The sequence below is a fragment of the Theropithecus gelada genome, chromosome 18, assembly GCF_003255815.1.
Source record: "Theropithecus gelada isolate Dixy chromosome 18, Tgel_1.0, whole genome shotgun sequence".
Taxonomy (NCBI): domain Eukaryota; kingdom Metazoa; phylum Chordata; class Mammalia; order Primates; family Cercopithecidae; genus Theropithecus; species Theropithecus gelada.
The window spans coordinates 55,152,335-55,173,777 of record NC_037686.1 but is presented as its reverse complement, the minus strand read 5'-3'; the positions used below and the strand labels follow the sequence as shown (position 1 = coordinate 55,173,777).

Genomic DNA, 21,443 nt, shown 5'->3' with positions numbered 1-21,443 from the left:
CTGTGGTTCAGTGGACCTTCAATAAAGGTTTAATTGAAAAACAAATAGGTATTCAGTGTTCATCAAGAATTGTTTGCAGCCATAGAAAAAGAAGGAAATCATGTCCTCTGCAGCAACATGGATGCAGTTGGAGGCCATTATCCTATGCAAATTAATACAGAAACAGAAAACCAAACACTGCATGTTCTCACTTATAAGTGGAAGCTAAAAGTGGGTATTCATGGACATAAAGATGGCAACAATAGACACTAGGGACTCCTAACTAGGCAGGGGAGAGAGGGAGAGAAACAAGGACTGAAGATACCGTGCTCACTGCCTGGGTGACGGGATCAATCAAACCCCAAACCTCAGCATCATACAATATACCGGGTACAAACCTGCACGTGTAACCTGAATCTATGATAAAAGTTGAAATAATTAAAAAGCAAAATCATTTTTAAAGGATAAAAAAAAAAAAAAAAAAAAAAGACCACCCTAACTTTCTCCAGCTCAGAAGTGACTGAAACTAACCAGTGGCTTCGGGAGCCAAAACCAAGCTACCAGCCACCAACAGACATATTAATCACAAGCAGTTATGGTTTCTTTCACATGAAATAACTCTCTAGGGGCACAGTGAGAATGAGCCAGTCTCCAGGTGAGAGGGCTTGTAACCAAGGCAACCGTGACGTCATCAGGATTAGGCGTAACTTCAGACCTAAATTAAGGCATGGTTATTTGAGACATAACCAGAAGTATGCTTCCCTCTTCACTGATCTTTGCTAATCATTCTCCTTGCTTCTTAGGACTTATCATATGGCTAAAATAGCTTTAACAGCACTGGGTATATTTTTTAAAGTTGTCTGCACTTGTGGAGCTGTCTGAAAAGTCATCATTCTCCTCACAAAGATGCTGGGACAGCAGATACCCTTCCCTAAAGAAAAAGTCCCCAGTCACTGTCATTTCTACAGAAACAGTTTGATGTGATTGTAAGCAAAAACAAACAAAAAATACTCTCATATAAAAATCCAAAAAACCCTTAAAAAATGCCACATCAGCAAGAGTCCTGAGAGCACAGGGGCTCTGAGGGGACCACGGGATAAGGCCTCTGTGGGACGGCTCACCTAAGCTCCATCCTCTTTCACGCATTTTATAGAATTGACTTTTTAAAAAACTACAAAAACAAGAATGAGAAAGTACTATTCTGACCAGAAGCCATAAGGCCTGTTCATGGAGAAGTAATTGTGGAGAGAATAGCACAGCCTCCAAAATCAATCTGGCTGCTGCCTCTCCTCAGGCGAAAATGAATTTGGACCGCTTGCTGGCGTCGACCACGGGCAGACTCTCTACGGATGTTTTGCATGGCTAAGCACCAGACGAAGACAGAAAAAGCAGTGTAAACTTTTTGCAAATTAACACCACTTAGTTGATGACACACTTTTTATTCCTTTCCTCCATCCCTAGATGGTTTAGTGCTAGAGAAAGAAAAGGTGATGAAAAACAGACTAGGCTACTGTTTTGACTCTTACAGGAGAGCAAAGATCGGGCTTTTTGTTTTATGGCATTAAAAGATCCATGTATCTCTCTCTCTCTTTAAATCTGGCCAACGCTGTTCTTCCAAGAACTGCTGCTGATTTTCACACAGTGGCAACGTCATCTTCCTGGTGTCACCCACTGAAAAACCGGTCTGCCCTGACAGTGCGGTCAGGACCTGGCTGCCGCCAGAGACAGAACGTCAGCTTTCTCGCTCCCCACAGCCCAGGGAACTGTCTGTCTCCACAACCAGGGGGAAGACAATAAACGGAGAGAAAAGAAATAGACCGGGCCAGGCGCAGTGGCTCACGCCTGCAATCCCAGCACTTTGGGAGGCTAAGGCAAGTGGATCACCTGAGGTCAGGAGTTTGAGACCAGCCTGGCCAACATGGAAAAAACCCATCTTTACTGAAAATATAGAAATTAGCTGGGTGTGGTGGCATGCGCCTATAGTCCCAGCTACTCTGGAGGCTCAGGCAGGAGAACTGCTTGAACCCAGGAGGTGGAGGTTGCAATGAGCCGAGATCGTGCCATTGTACTCCAGCCTGGGCGACAGAGTGAGATTTGGTCTCTAAATCCATCAACTAATCAATCAATCAATCAATCAATCAATGCAAACGAACAGCAAAGCCCAGTCATGGAGATTCCTTACAATCTTAAAATAATAATAATAATAATTCTGAGATCTTCTGAGAAGAAAACATACCAGTTCTTTGAAAAATAGCCCCAAACATATCTCCTCCTTTCTGTTTGACTGAGAATTACTATTACTGAATTTATACATCGGTAAATCTATGTAGCTGCAGCAAAACCACAAGCTTGAGGAACAGATTAAAGCCAGGAACTATCATTACCACGAGGCAAAACACTATCTGTGTTTAAGGCACAGATCTAGCTACCTCAGGGTTATAAAACAATTCAAAGACCGGCTGCTGGCACCACTTGCAGTCTAAATAAAGAAGCAGAGAAGAAAAACCATCTCCGGAGAAGGGCGGCCTATGAATGGGCCTTTTGAAAATCATGAGTTGGAGGATTCTGTGAAGCCCCTTAAATAGTATATATCCATATATTCGTTTTTCTGGAGGGAGTGTCTATAGCTTTCGAAAGATTCTCAGAGAGAGCACTGACCCTTCAAATGACAGATAATTCTCAGAGCCAGAGCCCTCACTATCAGCTGCAAAGTCCTTTGTAACTACACAATAAAACAGATGGTGTTCTACCCTCATGGAAAAAAGTTACAATATTATAATTGGTAGGTTGTTCATGCTCAGGCAGTGTTGCAGTGATACATCTTTATAATGATGTTAAATTGTTAAAATTATCTGCCTGGTTCCATAAATATATGACACATTGTGGTTATAAAAGGGGCCTTTCTCATGAAACGTTTAAAAAGAGTTTTACTGTATCATTAATTTGGTATAGAATCAACACATTATTCACAATAAATATTAATTAATTAAGGATTAACTAAACAATTTTGTGTGTCCCCGTAAAATTTATAAGAGCTTTCTTGGGGGAGATTTAAGAGGCCTAAGGTGCTTTGAAAACAAAAACCAAAAAGCAGAAATCTGAGGGAATGCCTTGGCTCAGCCAGTCCTGAGGCCGATGTTGAGTTTGTCTTTTGGGGGTCAGTGCTGGGGCTTGAGGTCTTATCCTATCATGAAAAGCCTGAATGCAAAAGGGTATGGGACATGCATGGATGCAGAAACTGCCCCAGTGGTAGACGATGAAGCCACACAGTGCTGCGTGCAATGTATAACCAAACGCGTGAACTGAATCCAAAGCCATCCTGTAAAAATGCCTATTAAAAGAAAAAGCGCAAGCTGAGGTTTTCCCATTAGCTTCCTCCTTCCTAAATGGTCTGTAATACCTGCCCCCAAACCCTGTACCAAGAACTGGCCCTTCTGCTCAGAAGGGAGAGGCCGGGAAGTCACTTACCAGATGCAGGGGCCTGGCCACCAGGGGAGCTTCCAGACCCGGCGCCTGCCCTTGCCGAGCTTGGGAGCCTCCCATCAGTCCCGTTCTCGGGCTGGTCTCTGGCCTCTGTCCTGCCGGCTGCTTCTTCATGGGGAAGGCCCATGCCATAGGCACACTGGGGCAAGGGTCCACGTTTCGGGGAACCCACGAGGGGTTCACAGTCCTCCCCAGGGGGGTTCCGGCAGCCTGTGCAGACATCTGCCCAGTTAGGGCTGGGACTGGCTGCCCAGTGCGGGCAATGGCCACCGTCCACCTCTTTTTGTAAGTAGTTTTCAGAGGACATGGGAATCCAATCAGTCCCGCACAGGGGCTCAGCGCAGCTGCAGCTTTCTGAACCCACTGTGCTCTGTGTCCCTGTGAAGCACTGGCTTAAACTGTCATTCTCCCCTACCTCCAGGGGTTCAGAGAAAGGAGGTGTGGATTTGCTTCCAGGCTCAGTGAGGAACAGTAAACGGTCTGCGGGCTGGGAGGGCCTGTCCATGTATTCATCTTCCATGGGCATCTGTCTGAAGCGGTCTTCCTCTGTCTCGGTCTCGCTGACCAATGAGAGTATCCTGGCATCTTCGCCTTGTGCATAGGGACCACCTCCTACACACGTGCCCTGACAGACACCACCTTGATCTGGGTAGCACGTATCTTCTGGAAATGTCTTCTTCTCCAGAGTCAGCAGTAAGACACCTTCACACACTCCCTGCTGACCAAAGGCTGCCGTGTGTGGACTGACACAACTGTCGCCTGAGGACTCCTGCCGATTTACATTCAGAAGGCAGAGGCATTAACACCCAGAGTTATTAGGATGAGTTTAGCTACACATTGCTGAAAACGGTGTTTACACTGATTACTTCCACCATAACAAGTACAGATGGTATACTGACCATGGCACTTCGTGTTATGAAAAATTACTGAGTGCAGGAGAACTCTAGAATGGAATACAACTAGAAACAAATGAATCTAGCTGCATCTCAGATGAAAAGCATGTTCACACCTGAGCAAGGAGAGGAGCTAACCCAAATGACTTTTGAGCACAGTATTCTGATGACATATTCTCAATCTAAATACAAAACCCAAAAACAACTGTAAACAAATATTGAACTCGAGTTAGCAACTCTGTGTATCACTGTGGTATGCTCTAGTAATTCTGAAACTACTTTCTGTGTATTCTAGAATTGAGCAAATGAGAAAATATATTGAGAATAATAGGAGCCAGGTTTCATACAGCTGGGGAAAGAAAGATTCAAATATGGGAAAGGGAAAGACCAGAATGAATACTGTTGCGTTGGCCTGGAATTGAAGAAATCAGTTTGAGCTTATGCTTTCAAATGTATACATTTTATATCAAAGAAAGTAGATCTAACCGGGCACAATGGCTCATGCCTGTAATCCCAACATTTTGGGAGGCCAAGGTGGGTGGATCACCTGAGTTCAGGAGTTCAAGACCAGCCTGGGCAACACAGTGAAACACCATCTCTACTAAAAATACAAAAATTAGTTGGGCATGGTGGCGCGCGCCTGTAATCCCAGCTACTCAGGAGGCTGAGGTAGAAGAATCGCTTGAACCTGGGAGGCGGAGGTTGCAGTGAGCCGAGATTGCGCCATTGCACTCAAGCCTAGATGAGAGAGTAAGACTCGGTCTCAGAAAAAAAAAAAAAGAAAGAAAGATCTAAAGGACATAATGAAATGATTAATGAAAATGTAATATCAAATGTGGGTTGAATAATAGTATTATACTACTGTTAAATGTCCTGATACATGTACTATGGCTATATATGAGAATGTCCTTGTTCTCTTTTTTTAAATTATACTTTAAATTCTAGGGTACATGTGCACAACGTGCAGGTTTGTTACATATGTATACATGTGCCATGTTGGTGTGCTGCACCCATTAACTCGTCATTTACATTAGGTATATCTCCTAATGCTATCCCTCCCCCCTACCCCCTCCCCACAATAGGCCCCGGTGTGTGATGCTCCCCTTCCTGTGTCCAAGTGTTCTCATTGTTCAATTCCCACCTATGAGTGAGAACATGCGGTATTTGGTTTTCTGTTCTTGTGATAGTTTGCTGAGAATGATGGTTTCCAGCTGCATCCATGTCCCTACAAAGGACATGAACTCATCCTTTTTTATGGCTGTATACACACTGAAATATTTAAGGATATGGGACACACGGTCTGCCATTCACTCTAAAATGGTTGGAGAAGAAAACATAACTGTGTTCATATACACACATACAGAGAGTAAGCAAATCACAAAGCAATGAGAGAAAATAGAAACAACTGGTGGGCCTATGTGTAGGGTATATGGAAGGTCTTTGTCCTTTTCTACTACTTTCCTACAATTTTGAATTGTGTCAACATAAAATGTTACCAGAATAACTAGAGAGTCAAGGAAAGTTGCAATTCATCCTTCTCAGGAATCTGTACCAGACAATCAAGATTAGTACTAAAAAAAAATAACATGAACACAGAGATGAGAGAAGTGGAAACAAAGACAAAGAAAACAGGCATCTAGAATGAGCCTGGACTTGGGCTTTGGGCTGCTCTGCAGAGATCTATCCTGGAATTTGCGGTTTGATCACTGCACCTGAAAATGCCCCTTAAGCAAAGAGGCTCAGGCCGGGCGCGGTGGCTCACACTTATAATCCCAGCACTTTGGAAGGCCGAGGCAGGTAGATCACTTGAGGCCAGGAGTTTGAGACCAGCGTGGCCAACATGGTGAAACCCTGTCTCTATTAAAAACACAAAAAAATTAGCCAGGTGTGGTAGTGGGCACCTGTAATCCCAGCTGCTCGGGAGGCTGAGGCAGGAGAATCACTTGAACCTGGGAGGCAGAGGTTGCAGTGAGCTGAGATTGCACTCCTACACTCCAGCCTGGGGCACAGAGTAAGACTCTGTCTCAAAAAAAAGGGGGGTGGGGAGCTCAATATTTGACTAGGATGGCTCTACCAGCCTGTTGAATGTACTTAACAGAGGCACCAACAACTGTTCACTCTACCTTATCTCCACTTAGGCGGCCACAAGCCTCATTGATCCAGTGCCACAAATTAGCTAGAAAACACAAAGCAAGGATAAGGACTTCAAGTTATTATTTCCCACTTTTCTTTTAAATAAAGGTTATTATGTATATTTAAGGTATACAACATGTTACAGGACAAATATAGATAGTAAAATGGTTACTATAGTGAAGCAAATTAACATACCCATCATCTCACTTAGCTACCCATTTTTATGTGTGTGTGGCAAGATCCGCTAAAATCTACAAATTTAGCAAAAATCTTGAATATGATACAACATGATTAACTACAGTCCCCATCCGTACATTAGATTCCTGGACAACTTTCTTCATTCTGCATATCTGCTACTTTGTTTCCTTTGACCCACATCTCCCCATTTTCTTTCCCCCTGCCCCTGGTAACCATTGTTTTATTCTATATCTCTGTATATTTGACTTTTGGGGAATACTGCACATGTAAGTGCAATCGTTCTAAATTTTTCTTTCTGTATCAGGCTCAGTATTATGACCACTAGGTCAGTTCAGTATTATCTTTCAACAGAGTCCACTGCAAGTCTTTCAGTGAGCGCTCCTGGAAGTGAAAGCATTTAAAAGTAAATCAACTGATTTAAAGGCTATGAAGGGCCAGGTGCAGTGGCTCACACCTGTAATGCCAGCACTTTGGGAGGCCAAGGCGGGTGGATCATTTGAGGTCAGGAGTTCATGACTAGCCTGGCCAACATGGTGAAACCACATCTCTACTAAAAATACAAAAATTAGCCGGGCATGGTGGCACTCGCCTGTAATCCCAGCTACTCAGGAGGCTGAAGCAGGAGAATCGCTTGAACCTGGGAGGCGGAGGCTGCAGTGAGCTGAGATTGTGCCACTGCACTCCAACCTTGGCGACAGAGCGAAACTCGGTCTCAAAAAAACCAAAAAATAAAAAAATAAAGGCTATGAAGCCATCTTACTCCTGTCAAAAACAGAACTTCCTGTTCTATGCAAAGCAAAACATGATCCACTAATGTTTCAGTGACTACCTCTGGGCACATTTGGGGGCTGTCAGAGCTGCTGCTATGACTATAGACATTCTCATTCCCTTAACAAGTTTTCTTTGGCTATGAGGGACTAAGTTAGACATCATAGAAGAACCAAAGAAAACATGTCTAGGAGACTGATTTTTCCAGTAAACTAGCTTGAATGTACTATAAAAGTGAGGCAAGCACAGCAAGCTAGGTGCCAGACCCACTGAGACCAGCAGGCCCCAAGACCTTTTCCACTATATCTGGCTGCTTCTCAGAAGAAAGAAGAGTATGTTCAAAAACTACATCTCCACTCACTCTTACAGAAGTGATGAAACCTAAAAGGTTAAATTTTATGAATTTTAAGAAATCTATGAATTTATATTATGCAAAGATACAATTTTATCCTACTTCTAATGAACATTTAATGTTGGGCTCACTATAAAGACTAAAGTTAGGACTGGACCCGGTGGCTCACACCTGTAATCCCAGCACTTTGGGAGGCTGAGGTGGGCGGACTGCTTCAGCTCAGAAGTTTGAGACCAGCTTGGGCAACATGGTGAAACCCAATCTCTATAAAAAATACAAAAATTAGCTGGGCATGGTGGTGCGTGCCTGTGGTCCCAGCTAATTGAGGGGCTGAGGTGGGAGGATTGTTTGAGCCCAGGAGGGAGCTGGAGGCTGCAGAGAGCTGCACTCGTGCCACTGCAGTCCTGCCTGCGTGACAAAGTGAGACCCTGTCTCAAAAAGCAACAACAACAACAACAAAAAACTGACTAAAGTTAGGAGTTGTCAAATTCTCCATGGGAAGATCATCACAGTTCAGTATAATAGCTAATGAGCACTTAAGCATGCCAGGGATGGTGCCAAGCAGTCTCATCATAAAATAGGGGAAATAATAGTGCCCACCTCATGGTGCTGTTGTGAAGATGTACTTAGCACATGCAAAATATATGTAGTCATGTTGGCACATATTATTTAATATATGTCAGCTATTGCTATCATCATCATTATTCTTGCTTCTTTTCTATCACTTTGAAATTATATATCAAGGTAAACTTACCTGCCCTCCCCCGACACCCCGCCAAAAAAAAAAAAAAAAAGAGGACAATTGCAGCTGTTTCCTTGGAGAAATCAGTCTAGACAATCACAAATGGCACTAAAAATAAATACCTGTCCATGGAGCTGGTAAACATGCAAACCTGCCATGATCACCTCTGCCCCGGACAACTGCAAACAGCTTCCTAACTGGTGCGCCTGCATCTACGCACACTGTACCACACATTTGTTTGGTACTCTAAAGCCAGAGGGCCGCCCTCGGTCCCTTTTGCTAAGGACAAGGAGCAAACTCCTTCAGCAGCCCTGCAGGGCTACATGGTCTGGCCGTGCCCTCCTCTCCAGCCTCATCTTCCACTTGGTCCCTGACTTTGTGCTACAGTGCCACTAGCTCCCTCCAGCCCGCTAATGCACCGTGCTCCCCTCATCATGCAGCTCTCAGGATAGAATGCCTGTGTTTCTCCTGATGTCCCTTGGCTAGCGAATTCTGACTTGTCTTTCAGATCTTAACTCACACATTTCCTCCTCTGGGAGGCCCTGGCTGGCCTCAGGGATGGGCTGACCTTCTGTCGTCTGCTACCTGGTGCTCAGCACCTTCCCTTGCACACTCGGCTTCCCTCCGTGGGCTTAACACCTACCCTGCCCACTAAGATGCTTCCTCCAGGAGGGCACTGGCTGTGTCTGCGTTGCTTGATATTGAGACCCCAGTGCCAGTCCAGTCCCTGATGATCAGTAAACACGTAAGGATGAATGGATGAAGAGAGAGCTAACAGTCATGACATCCAATCCAGTAAACGGTAGGCCCATATGGCAGTAAAATAGTATCAAAAAGAAAAACCTAAAGAACCAAACATCAGGAAGTCTGTTTATCTCACATAAACATGACTACAAGTGATCTTCATCATCTGAACATGCGTTATCCAAATCCCCAGTAATGATGTTGTTAAGGAGGTGAAGTTGCACTAAATAAAAGCATTCAACAATGAACAGACTCTTTAAAAAATGGTCACCACTCGGCTGGGTGTGGTGGCTCATGCCTGTAATCCCAGCACTTTGGGAGGCCGAGGCGGATGGATCACGAGGTCAGGAGTTTGAGACTAGCCTGACCAACATGGTGGAACCCCATCTCTACTAAAAATACAAAAATTAGCCAGGCGTGGTTGCAAATGCCTGTAATCCCAGGTACTCAGGAGGCTGAGGCACGAGAATCGCTTCATCCCGGGAGGCGGAGGTTGCAGTGAGCCGAGATCACACCACTGCACTCTAGCCTGGGTGACAGAGGAAGACTCCGTCTCAAAAAAAAAAAAAAAAAAAAAGTTCACCACTCAAACATTGCTCACTGCTTACCACTGGCATCAGAAATCTCCATCTTTCCTCTTTAATTAGTCTTCTGATTGTCTAGTGTTTCATTTGGCAATGTAATGGTTAGAGAAGCAGCTAGATAGGCAGGGTCTCATGAAGTCCAAGGGTGTGATGTGGGAGAACTGATCAAATCACAGCAAGGCAAAGTGGGCCATATAAATAAGCAATCAACTGGGCCAGGCATTGTGGCTCATGCCTGTAATCCCAGCACTTTGGGAGGCTGAGGCGGGTGGACCACCTGAGGTTGGCAGTTCTAGACCAGCCTGGCCAACATGGTCAAACCCCATCTCTACCAAAACTACAAAAATTAGCTGGGCATGGTGGCAAATGCCTGTAATCCCAGCTCAGGAGGCTGAGGCACGAGAATCACTTGAACCTAGGAGGCGGAGGCTGCAGTGAGTCAAGATCGTGCCATCATACTCCAGCCTAGGCAACACAGCAAGACTCTGTCTAAACAATAAACAAGTAAATAAATAAATAAATAAATAAGAGAGCAACTGAAAATGGAAAAGGATCGTGAAACATCATGTTTTTAATATTCAAGTCAAAAGAGAATGACTTGAATATTACAGGATTAAGAGATATTCTTAGGAAATCTAATGAAGTCTTGAATCCTTTCATAAAAATTACACATTTTTAGCTTTGTAGTCTAAAAGTTAAACATGACATGATGTTTAAAGACACTAACAAATTTGTATGGGAAAATTATTCCCAAGAAACAGGATAAGACTTGGCTGTCTATTCTAAGAATAAGCACCTAAATTTTATTCAATATAACTTATTTTCATAATCTGAGGTTCTTTTATTTATTTATTTATTTTTTGAGATGAAGTTCCACTCTTGTCCAGGCTGGAGTGCAATGGCATGATCTTGGCTCATTGCAACCTCTGCCTCCTGGGTTCAAGCGATCTTCCTACCTCAGCCTCTCAAGTAGCTAGGATTACAGGCATGTGCCACCATGTCTGGTTAATTTTGCATTTTTAGTAGAGATGGGGTTTCACCATGTTGGCCAGGCTGGTCTCGAACTCCTGACTTCAGGTAATCCACCTGCCTTGGCCTCTCAAAGTGCTGGGATTACAGGTGTGAGCCACCGCACCTGGTGGAGGTTCTTATTTCAAAGTAACACTCCAGTCAGGAATTCCCCCTACTGATCATCTAAATATTTTATGTATATCTTAAATGTATGCATTAAAAATTGATGTATTCTAGGATAAATGCAAGCTGCTGTATATGTGATGCTGTACAGTCTATACAACTTAAACATGGAGCTTACAAGTCATCAGTTTCCTGAACACCAGAGTATTCTTGTTCCCTTATATATAACTAGGCAGAATATTGGCTTTTTCAGGTTTTTGGAGTTCTATTTCTTTTTGTCAGAGAATGATAAAACATGATCTAGAAATCTATCTCTTTTAAGATTAATTTGCAAAAAGCGCCATAGACACAATACCTGTGAGTGCTTTCCCTTTTTTCCTATAGCAAACGCCAAAGATGATGGCAGCCACTAGGGCCACAGACGTGAAAAGAAGCAGAATTATTAAACCCGGCAAGTAAACCTGGGGTTCTGTATTGAAAGAAAATGAGAAATATGGTATTAAAGATTCTTTAATTTTACGCAGTTGAAAAACAAATCCTGGTAAATCAAACCTCAGAATGAAAAATGTTGGTTTGGGATAGCAGAAGTGAGAGTCCCCACCCCTGGCTGCCCTTTGTCCACGAGTGCTCACATTCTGAAGGGTGAGATCCACAATCTTAGCCAGCCTGGCTCAGTCCGGTTTCACTCTACGGGAGAGCAGCCCAGGGCCATTGCGGTGTTTCTACCTTAGAACATCTCTAATCATGCTCACCACACCACCCAGTCTCATTCTGGCTAACCTCCAGAACCCTTCAGTATCCCCAGATGAATGACTTCCGCAGACAAAAGGAGTTTCTTCTGTCTCTTTCCTAATAGCAACAGGGCACCAGGGCTTTGCCGGTCATGAGAACAGAACCACAGCTATCCTGTGAAATATTTCTGGAATTTTCATCCCCAACATCATGTGGACCCAACCGTTTTCTTCATCCCTCCCTGATCAATTCATTGCTAGAATCCTTGTTAAAAACTCTTGATTTACTTGACCTGGTTTCCTGGACTCCTACTTTTGCTCTCCTTCTCTTTTTTAAAATAACTTTTTATTCCTTCAGTTATATTTAATGTCATCTGCAAAATGGTCTTTAAAAAGTTTGTTCTGATTGTGTAACTCCACATCCAGAATGCTTTAATGTCTTCCTGTTTCCCAAAATGTCAAGGCCAAACCCCTGATTTCTTGGTCAAAGCCTGTTAACCTGGTTATTCTGTGGCCTATTGTTCTCTTTCCTCATCCGAAAGGTCTCCTTGCCACTTAAGCCATCTCTTCCGATATCTGGACCCGCATCTCCACACTGTCCTGTTCACCAAGTAACCAGCCTCCACCATCAACTTTCTGCCAATCTGAAACTCTACTTAAGACTAATTTAATGTGGCCATGTGCAGCAGCTCACTCCTGTAATCCTAGCACTTTGGGAGGCCAAGGCGGCGGATTACCTGAGGTCAGGAGTTTGAGACCAGCCTGGCCAACATTGTGAAACCCCGTCTCTACTAAAAATACAAAAATTAGCTGGGCATGGTGGTGTGTGTCTGTAATCCCAGCTACTCAGGAGGCTGAGGCAGGAGAATCGCTTGAACTCACGAGTTGGAGGTTGCAGTGAGCCGTTATCACGCCACTGCACTCCAGCCTGGGCGACAGAGCAAGACTCCGTCTCAAAAAAAAAAAAAAAAAAAAAAAAAAATTAATTTATTCTGCAACATGTTCCATAGATGATGGCAAGATCCTAACAATTTTAGGAGATGACCAAAATCTCCTCATAGACACTTGTGACCACCATCATCCCACCATGTCTGAGCATTTTATGTTTGCAGCTCTATTTTCTTTTTATGCATATTAAAACATGATTAGTTACCCCCAATCCAGTGTAGAAAATTGTCAAGGAAACAACATACCTGGAGTTAAACTACTGATTAAAATGAAACATTGAGCTGACCGTGCACAGGATGAAACAACGGGGGAGAGGATGCCTGCAGATCCATGTGCCATCTGGGAAGATCTAAACGATCTAACTACCCCGGGGCACATCTATCAACCGACAGGCTCGTTTTAAACATACCATTTGGTGGTTTTCTAGATGGCAGAGAAGAACTGCAAACCACATCGGATTTCTCTGTCCCATGATGTTCTACCGTCTTTCCAAGGGAGGTACAGCTGTGGCGGGGCGGGGTGGGGGGATGGAAGGCAGTTCAGTGCTTTGGTTTTATATGCTTGTTTTTTGAAAAATGAACAAATGCAAGGCTCTCCCAGATGGCCAGCTCCTTCAGGAGAGGAACCCATGCCTTCCTGGACATTTGATCCTCCGTGCCTTCTACAGGGAGGAGAACATCACAAGGTGGGACAAAGAAATAAGCAAAAGCAAACGCTGCCTGTGTTCTCTGACAGCTACTCTGAGAGTGTGGTCAGCAAAGCAGCAGAGCATAGTCTTCAGGAAAGAATATTCTGGCCGTGCCCGGTGGCTCAGGCCTATCATCCTAGCACTTTGGAAGGCTGAAGCAAGAAGATTGCTTGAGCCCAGGAATAAGAGACTAGCCTGGGCAACACAGTGAAACCCTGTCTGTACAAAAAATTTAAAAATTAGCTGGGTGTGATGTACGTGCCTGGGGTCTCAGCTACTGGGGAGGCAAAGGCAGGAGGACTGCTTGAGCCCAGGAGGTTGAAGCTGCAGGAAGCCATGTTTGTACCACTGCACTTCAGCCTGGGCAACAGAGCAAGATCATGTCTCAAGAAAAAAAAAAGTATATTCCAATAGCTTCAATTACATGGTTAAGTGATACACTTTTGCTGATTGTTTTTTTTGAAAAACACAGAAAATCCTCTTGAACATAAAATTGGGATAAGTGAATCAGAAAATAAACATTTATTTATGTATTTTAATTTAATTTTCGTTGTTTAAAAATGTGAGATAGGGTCTTGGTATGTTGCCCAGGCTGTTCTCAAATTCCTGGGCTCAAGCAATCCTCCTGCCTCAGCCTCCTGAGTAGCTGGGATTACAGGCATGCGCCACCACGCCTGGCAGAAAATAAGTATTTCATAAGGAATATACAGGGAACTGAAAGAATCATTACATTGATTATTAGTATTCAACAACAAGCATGAGATGAAAGCACCCATGAATTCCACTATAGATACACTCACATACATGAGAAATCATACATAGATGAGATTCTTCATCACAAAATTATGTATTACTGTAAAAGACTGGGAACAACCTAAGTGACTATCAATAAAGAACTTATTACATAACTTACACTTCATCTCTACAATGAAATACTATGCAGCTGTGAAAAGCCACGAAAATCATGAACTGGTGAACTAATATAGAAAAAGCTTCAGGATATAATATGTGAAAAAAAAAACCCAAGATGTTTACAGCGTGCAAACATTTATATAAACAGGAGGCTTCTATATGTGTGTACACACACACACATACACACACACAAATATCTGGATGAATAAATCAGTGATGTTGGGAAGTTGGGAGAAGTAGGCATGACCACTGAATAAATGTTATAAATCATTTTCAACCAAACAAGGTTAGAAAAAGCTGCAACCATAAGTCACAGATTACCAAATCTAAAAAGTCACACGAAGTTCCTGTCACACACAGGGCTGAAGAATTAGTTTGACTGGTTTATTTCCCCCATGTTGAACTGACAGACTTTTTCCATTTTGAATGTGGCTTCAAGAGGAAGCCTAACCCAATAGAATCCGTCCGTTTTCAACCCAGACGAGACAGTGGAGGTTGAGTTGTTTAAAAACCAACCATCTCTTCTGACTCCTTTGTTGTTACTTACTTGGTCCAGGGTCTGCATTTGTCCGTGGAGGAGAAGGCGTCTGAGAAGTAGCCTGCAAGGCAAGGTTTGCACACCGTGTCCTTGTTGAGCTGCACTGTGAAAAAAAAAACAAAAAAGAAAAACCCAGACAGAACAAACACAGAACAAACGAGGTCACTTAGAGGTCATCCAGGCTGAGACCCCAGAGGACTGGAGGTGAGGCGCTGCCCCTGTCTGCTCTCACCTCCCACCCCTGTGCCTACCCCGTGTCTGATTCCTTCAGCTCCCACAGGCTTGGGCCCACAAAGCAGTTCTGACCCCAGCAGTGAGTTACAGAACCACGCTCGGAAAGGTAACTGGCTCGATGTCGGACCACTAACACTCATCTGTGATGTCCAGGTCAGGCTAGCTCTGGTCCGGACCACTAACACTCTTCTGTGATGTCCAGGTCAGGCCAGCTCTGGTCCTGACCTTTTGTGGTTCAGAGTCACTTCCCTGGTCACCAACACTTTGTTTCCTAGTCTGGGAGCCGGTGTTGACTGCTCCTGCTATCTGCCTCTTGTTTTTCCCTACGCACCTATGTACCTACGTACCTGTTCAAATCAAACATTAATTTGAACAGCTTTTTCTTCCTTCTTTTCTTTTGAGACAGAGTCTCGCTCTGTCGCCCAGGCTGGAGTGCAGTGGCGCGATCTCAGCTCACTGCAAGCTCCGCCTCCCGGGTTCACCCCATTCTCCTGCCTCAGCCTCCCGAGTAGCTGGGACCACAGGTGCTAGCCCAGCCTTTGTCTGCAAGGAATGGCAGACCCATTACTACTTTGAAGGGAAACTCACTGTCCCGACCTCTTCTGATGAGCTTAATCTCCTCAGTCCAAGTATCAGAGTCTCAGTTAAAAAAAGAAGACAAGGAAGAACCCTACAGGTCTCTTTCCCTGCCACCAAGGGTTGGTATCAAACATTTTCTATAAAGGGTCATACAGTAAGTATCTTAGGCTTTGTAGGCCTGTGGTCTCTGCTGCAGCTACTCATAGCATGAAAGCAGTCCAACAATACACTAAAAACAATGGATAAGGGTGTGTTCCAATAAAACTTTACTGATAAACACAGTGGCACAATGGATGTTAGACTCCTTCCTTAATGGACAGCATTGAAAGCAGGAGTTGATCCTGGTTAGTAAACTGACTTGACTCTCATATTCCTCATGAACTACACTGTCAAAATAAATGTCTCAGGTTTCCTATGCCTATTCCCTTTACTGCAATCCACGCATGATGATTCTTCGGTAAGTCCCAGGAAGAACACTGGCTGCGATGTGATATCATAATCAGGCAACTGGCTGGTGCCCAAGCCACAAATGACTCCTGAAATTAGTAGCACTTCTGTGATTTTCTTTCACGAATAAAACACTAAAAAAAGGAATTAAATTTTCTTTGTCCAAAGTCAAGTACAAAGTATATTCTTGATTTCTGCAATTTGGCTGGCTAAGTAGGGTACCTGCTCCTGCATCTAGCAATTTGATTTGCCTAGCAATTTGATTTGCTAGATGCTCCTGCATCTAGCAATTTGTGAGAAATCTAATAACTCACATGAATTTGAACAGGTTTTTTTTTTTTTTTGAAGACGTAGTCTCGCTCTGTCACCCAGGCTGGAGTGCAGTGGCGCAATCTCCGCTCACTGTCAGTTCTGCCTCCCAGGTTCACACCATTCTCCTGCCTCAGCCTCCTGAGTAGCTGGGACTACAGGCGCCCGCCACCGCGCCCGGCTAATGTTTTGTATTTTTTTAGTAGAGACGGGGTTTCACCATGTTAGCCAGGATGGTCTTGATCTCCTGACCTTGTGATCCGCCCGCCTCGGCCTCCCAAAGTGCTGGGATTACAGGCATGAGCCACCGCGCCCGGCCAATTTGAACAGCTTTTTAAAAGAGAAGCACAATCTAGAGTTGTGAGAAGCTCTCAAAATCTAAGACGTGGGGGCTAACAGGCATGCAAAGGGTTAAGGGTGCTACTTTCCATAGCTTGACTTCCATATGACTCTTAGTAACACTGACCTGCCAGAAGCATCCTGCAGGCTCCTTTCCTTGCTCCCTTTCCTAATCACACTTTTCCCACTTTACAAAAGGCACACTTCTTACCCACCCCAGAGTTTGCTGCTATGCTGCCAAACCTCTGAGATGTCGAACTAAGTGACAAGTGGAAACACTGGTGATGGCAGAGCTCCCGCGCCCCCCAGCACACCTCCCACCTTTCCCGCTCTATCAAGGGCAAAAGCAGGATGACAGAAATGGGGCAGCTGCGATCAGGCTGAGTTGTTCTGAACTGAAATTAAGCAGGGTGGGGCAGGAGTGAAATTTCCATTCATCTACCCCTTCCCCTCTATCCTCCACCTATTTTGTCCCAAAATGAACCCATTTCCAAAGGTACAAGGCACAGAGAACGTCTAATAGAACCCCTGATGTGACATGCTGGCGAAAACCTGGAGGAAAGGCTCTGGGCCGCTTCTATTTTAGAATCAGAATTCAGAGGGAGTTGGCTGTGATAGGGAGATCTATTTTAACAATTAAAAAATCAAGTTAGACTTTTTGTAACAGAAAGCACATCTGGTTTAGTCAGTGCATTTGATAATAAAGACCGAGTGTGTCGGTTAGACTCTGTGATGGACATTATCCTTGATATGAATTGAAATGGATAGTATTTGAATTCTCCCAACCCTGTCCAAGTATTTTGGGTTAAAACCAGGTGCCTCTAAGGGAATGGTTAATAGGCATAAATAATCATTTTTTAAGTCTTGGAAAAAACTGCTTTTGTTATACTTCCTAGAACTCAGGAAAGCAAATGACTCTAAGAAATACTTTTTCAACTCAAAAGAATTTCTATTTCTTTACTTTCAACAAAATTGGAGGACACAATTGAATTATCAACTGATAGATCATTAAAAATAACTTCTGATATCACATCAGTAGGTGAGCTTGGACACATAAATCAGAAGGTACTGAAAAAAATTGAGGGACACGCCTATAACCAAAGTGTTTCCTTTGCCATTCAGTTATTTATGTGAACAAATTTCTCAGCACTTACATACATAAAAAAAAGTAGAAACAAAATTGATGTTGAATGCTGTTGCATTTTAGCAATAAGTAATATTCAGCCATAAATATATGAATTGGAAAAAAAAATCCCACTCATTATGGAGGTCGGAGGCTTTTACTTTTACGATTATAATACAGCAAAATAGGATATATTCATTTTTGACCAATTGTGTAATAATAAAGGTAGTGACAACTTGGTCCAGAAGAAATGCTTTTAGTCCCAGGTCAAAGTAAATATTTAAAAATTAAGATTTCAGCCGAGTGTGGTGGCTCACGCCTATAATCCCAGCACTTTCGAAGGCTGAGGCAGGCAGATCACCTGAGGTCGGGAGTTTGAGACCAGCCTTACCAACATGGAGAAATCTCGCCTCTACTAAAAATACAAAATTAGCCAGACATGGTGGAGCATGACTGTAATCCCAGTTATTCAGGAGGCTGAGGCAGGAGAATTGCTTGAACCTGGGAGGCAGAGGTTGCAGTGAGCTGAGATCGCGCCATTGCACTCCAGCCTGGGCAACAAGAGTGAAACTCCATTTCAAAAAAAAGATAGGTGCATATTTTTCAATAGGTGCATATTTGAATATGAAAACGTGATTAGTAAAACCCCTCCAAGGATAAAAAATATATCAGGATACAATTCTGTGGAGATGGCGGAATGGATAGGAAACAAAAGGAGAGAAAGGAATCATGTAAACTGTCAAATAGTTAAATATGATTAGTGCATTTAAAAATGAATCATAGGCCGGGCGCGGTGGCTCACGCCTGTAATCCCAGCACTTTGGGAGGCCGAGGCGGGCGGATCACGAGGTCAGGAGATCGAGACCATCCTGGCTAACATGGTGAAACCCCGTCTCTACTAAAAATGCAAAAAATTAGCCGGGCGAAGCGGCGGGCGCCTGTAGTCCCAGCTACTCGGGAGGCTGAGGCAGGAGAATGGCGTGAACCCGGGAGGCGGAGCTTGCAGTGAGCCGAGATCGCGCCACTGCACTCCAGCCTGGGCGACTAAGCGAGACTCTGTTTCAAAAAAATAAAAAATAAAAATAAAAATGAATCATAGTGGGCATCAAACGGCCATGGTGTTTACATTCCACTGGATTCGTTTCTTCAGTGTTATCGCAGTTACAATTCCCTGGTACCTAAGTCCTTATCAGTTCTTTAAACTTGTAACAAAAATTTTTAGATGTCAACTTAAAAACGTGCTGGGGTGGGGGATGCATGGTTTTGCCAAAATTCTAATGGGCGCACACTCTTTAAAAATGTCCAACCGCCCCTGCACTATCCTGCTGGCTCCTAAGTAGGGATCCTAGGTTTCCACAGATGGAGGAGCCCCAGCGCCCCCTGGCCACGGCCAGAGCATGTGGGCAAATTGCCCGCAGTCCCTTTGAAGAACCTAAGCGGAGGATTCATTCTCAGGTCTTTGCCTGGGCCTGCATCTCGTGGAAAATCAGCCCCCACCTTTCCCCACCCCTCGGGTTCCTCCAATGCTGCCTAGCACCCTGGAGCTTTCTTGCTGCTATTATCAAGACTGTCTCAAAGCTGGCTTTGCATGGCTCAGCAAGAGCCGACAGACGCACACATCCAACCCGTACACGGGTGCTGGGCGCCCAGGCCCGGCGCGCACTCGGTGTTGCGGCGGCAGCACTCGCAGTCCTGGCTCCAGTGGTACCCAGCCGTGCAGGCGCAGCGCCGGGGGGCCGTGCTGTTGCCGGCGTCCACGGCCACCAGGGCCTTGCCTGTGGGAGACAAGAGACAGGTCATTAGACAGGGAGGGGCAGCCAGCCCAGACACACCGCCCACGACTGCACTATCCAACATCCAGCCCAGAATAGGCCAGACCAGCAGCCCGCCTGGCGGGCCTGCAGAGTGAATCACCAGGGCACTGCTCGAGAAGTCCCAAGTTCCTGCTCGCACTTCCTGCACTGGCACGAAAACGTCACGGGGGGTTCTTCTCGCTCTCATAATTAAGAGTTTTGTGGGCTTTTTTTAAAAGTCAATTTTCATGTTAGTAGGAAGATAAGGACTTGGGAATTGATGATCATTGAATGTTCTGGCAAATGCAGAAGGGTCACAGAGCTGAGCTTCCTCATTTTTCTAAGTTCAAATACCACATACATAAGACTAACGCGAGTTTGGACCTTAGAGAATAAGGCTTCTGGAGGTTTAGGATTCATCTTAGGATCCTGAGGCATCCCAGGGTGAAAACGGGCTGTTGTGGAGTTACATGAGTGGAGAGGGCACAGAGGCAGGCCCAGTGACGTGCTTAGAGGCAACCTCTCCTCAAGCACTCAGGATAACATGTTTGTCTCTGTTTTCACAACACATGGCCTTCTGGTTCCAAATCTCCTGGCCCCTTCCAGTTTTTCTGGAATGCAGGTATGTATGGTTTTTCCAAAACCATGGGAATTGATCTGTTGTAAACACTACACATACACACACACACACACACGTATCTGTTATAAACTACATACACACACATGTATCTGTTATAAACTACATACACACACACGTATCTGTTATAAACTACATACACACACAAATAGGAATCAAAGTATGGATCAATCAACAGTCAGTCCTCATTATTTGCAGATTCATATTTGTGAATTCGCCTACTCAATGAAATTTACTTGCAACCCAAAATCAATCCTCTTGGTAATCCTGCAGTCCTTCAGGGACAGAACCGTGTACATTTCGAGTTGCTCCACACTCAGGTTTCTGGCTGAGGTTGGGCCAGGCGATGCTCTGCCTTCTTGTTTCAGCTCACAGAAGGTAAACAAGCGTTTTGTTGGTGATTTCCCTGCTTATAACAGCCCCCAACTGTCGTGCTGAAGAGCTGTCTAGTGTTCTAAGTGCAAGAAGGCTGTGGTGTGCCTTACGGAGAAAATAACTGTTAGAGAAGCTTCGCTCAGGCATGAATGACAGTGCTGTTGGTCATGAGTGCAATGTTAATGAATCAACAACATGTATCAAATAAGGTGTCTTTAAACAGAAACACACATGAAACAAGGTTATGTGGTGATCAGTCCGTGACGGTGTGACTGGAGGCTTGCAGGAACCTCACCCCGTAATCCATTTGGACTAATGGCTCAGGATTTGCTAATTCAGCGTTCCTGGTGACTTTATAGAACACAGCTACTGTGCATAACCAGAGTCAACTGCACATATGTGCATGACTCCGCCCCCCAACATGATACAAACCAATAACATGATTTAAAACAGGCCTTGTACCCTTCTAGGGCTCCTTCTCACCTGGATTGTCCAAACAGCCCCTGCACCTTATATTCCTGAATACTTACAGGAATTCCAAGGGAAAAACAAGCAAACAAACCAGAAACGCTCTGTCTCTTATTGTCTCAAGTTACAGCCCGTAGGGAGGGGACATTTCCTATTTCCAATCTTTATAGACCCAAGCTTAGTGACCCTGGAGAAGTCCCCCCATCTCCTGCAGTGCCCACTCTTCCAAGGCCCCAGTCAGCTCTGCAACATCAAGGTCAATACTCAGAAACATGTCCACAATGCATGGGAACGTCCACAGACACATGCCAC

At 44.4% G+C, this 21,443-nt stretch overlaps 1 protein-coding gene across 2 annotated transcripts in view; it reads right to left on the bottom strand.

Moving 5' to 3' along the window:
- Positions 1-21,443, bottom strand: part of TNFRSF11A (TNF receptor superfamily member 11a) — a 60,968-nt gene that overhangs the window by 12,288 nt on the left and 27,237 nt on the right. Inside the window, exons 4-9 of one of the 2 annotated variants that reach the window (XM_025365470.1) lie at positions 19,490-19,633; positions 14,837-14,888; positions 13,099-13,193; positions 11,366-11,479; positions 6,479-6,531; positions 3,448-4,231 (exon numbers count right to left, since the gene is read on the bottom strand). In XM_025365470.1, coding sequence (XP_025221255.1) covers positions 3,448-4,231; positions 6,479-6,531; positions 11,366-11,479; positions 13,099-13,193; positions 14,837-14,888; positions 19,490-19,633 — 1,242 coding nt within the window. Of the gene's footprint in view, positions 1-3,447; positions 4,232-6,478; positions 6,532-11,365; positions 11,480-13,098; positions 13,194-14,836; positions 14,931-19,489; positions 19,634-21,443 lie in introns of both variants that reach the window. The other variant, XM_025365469.1, reaches the window with a different exon arrangement.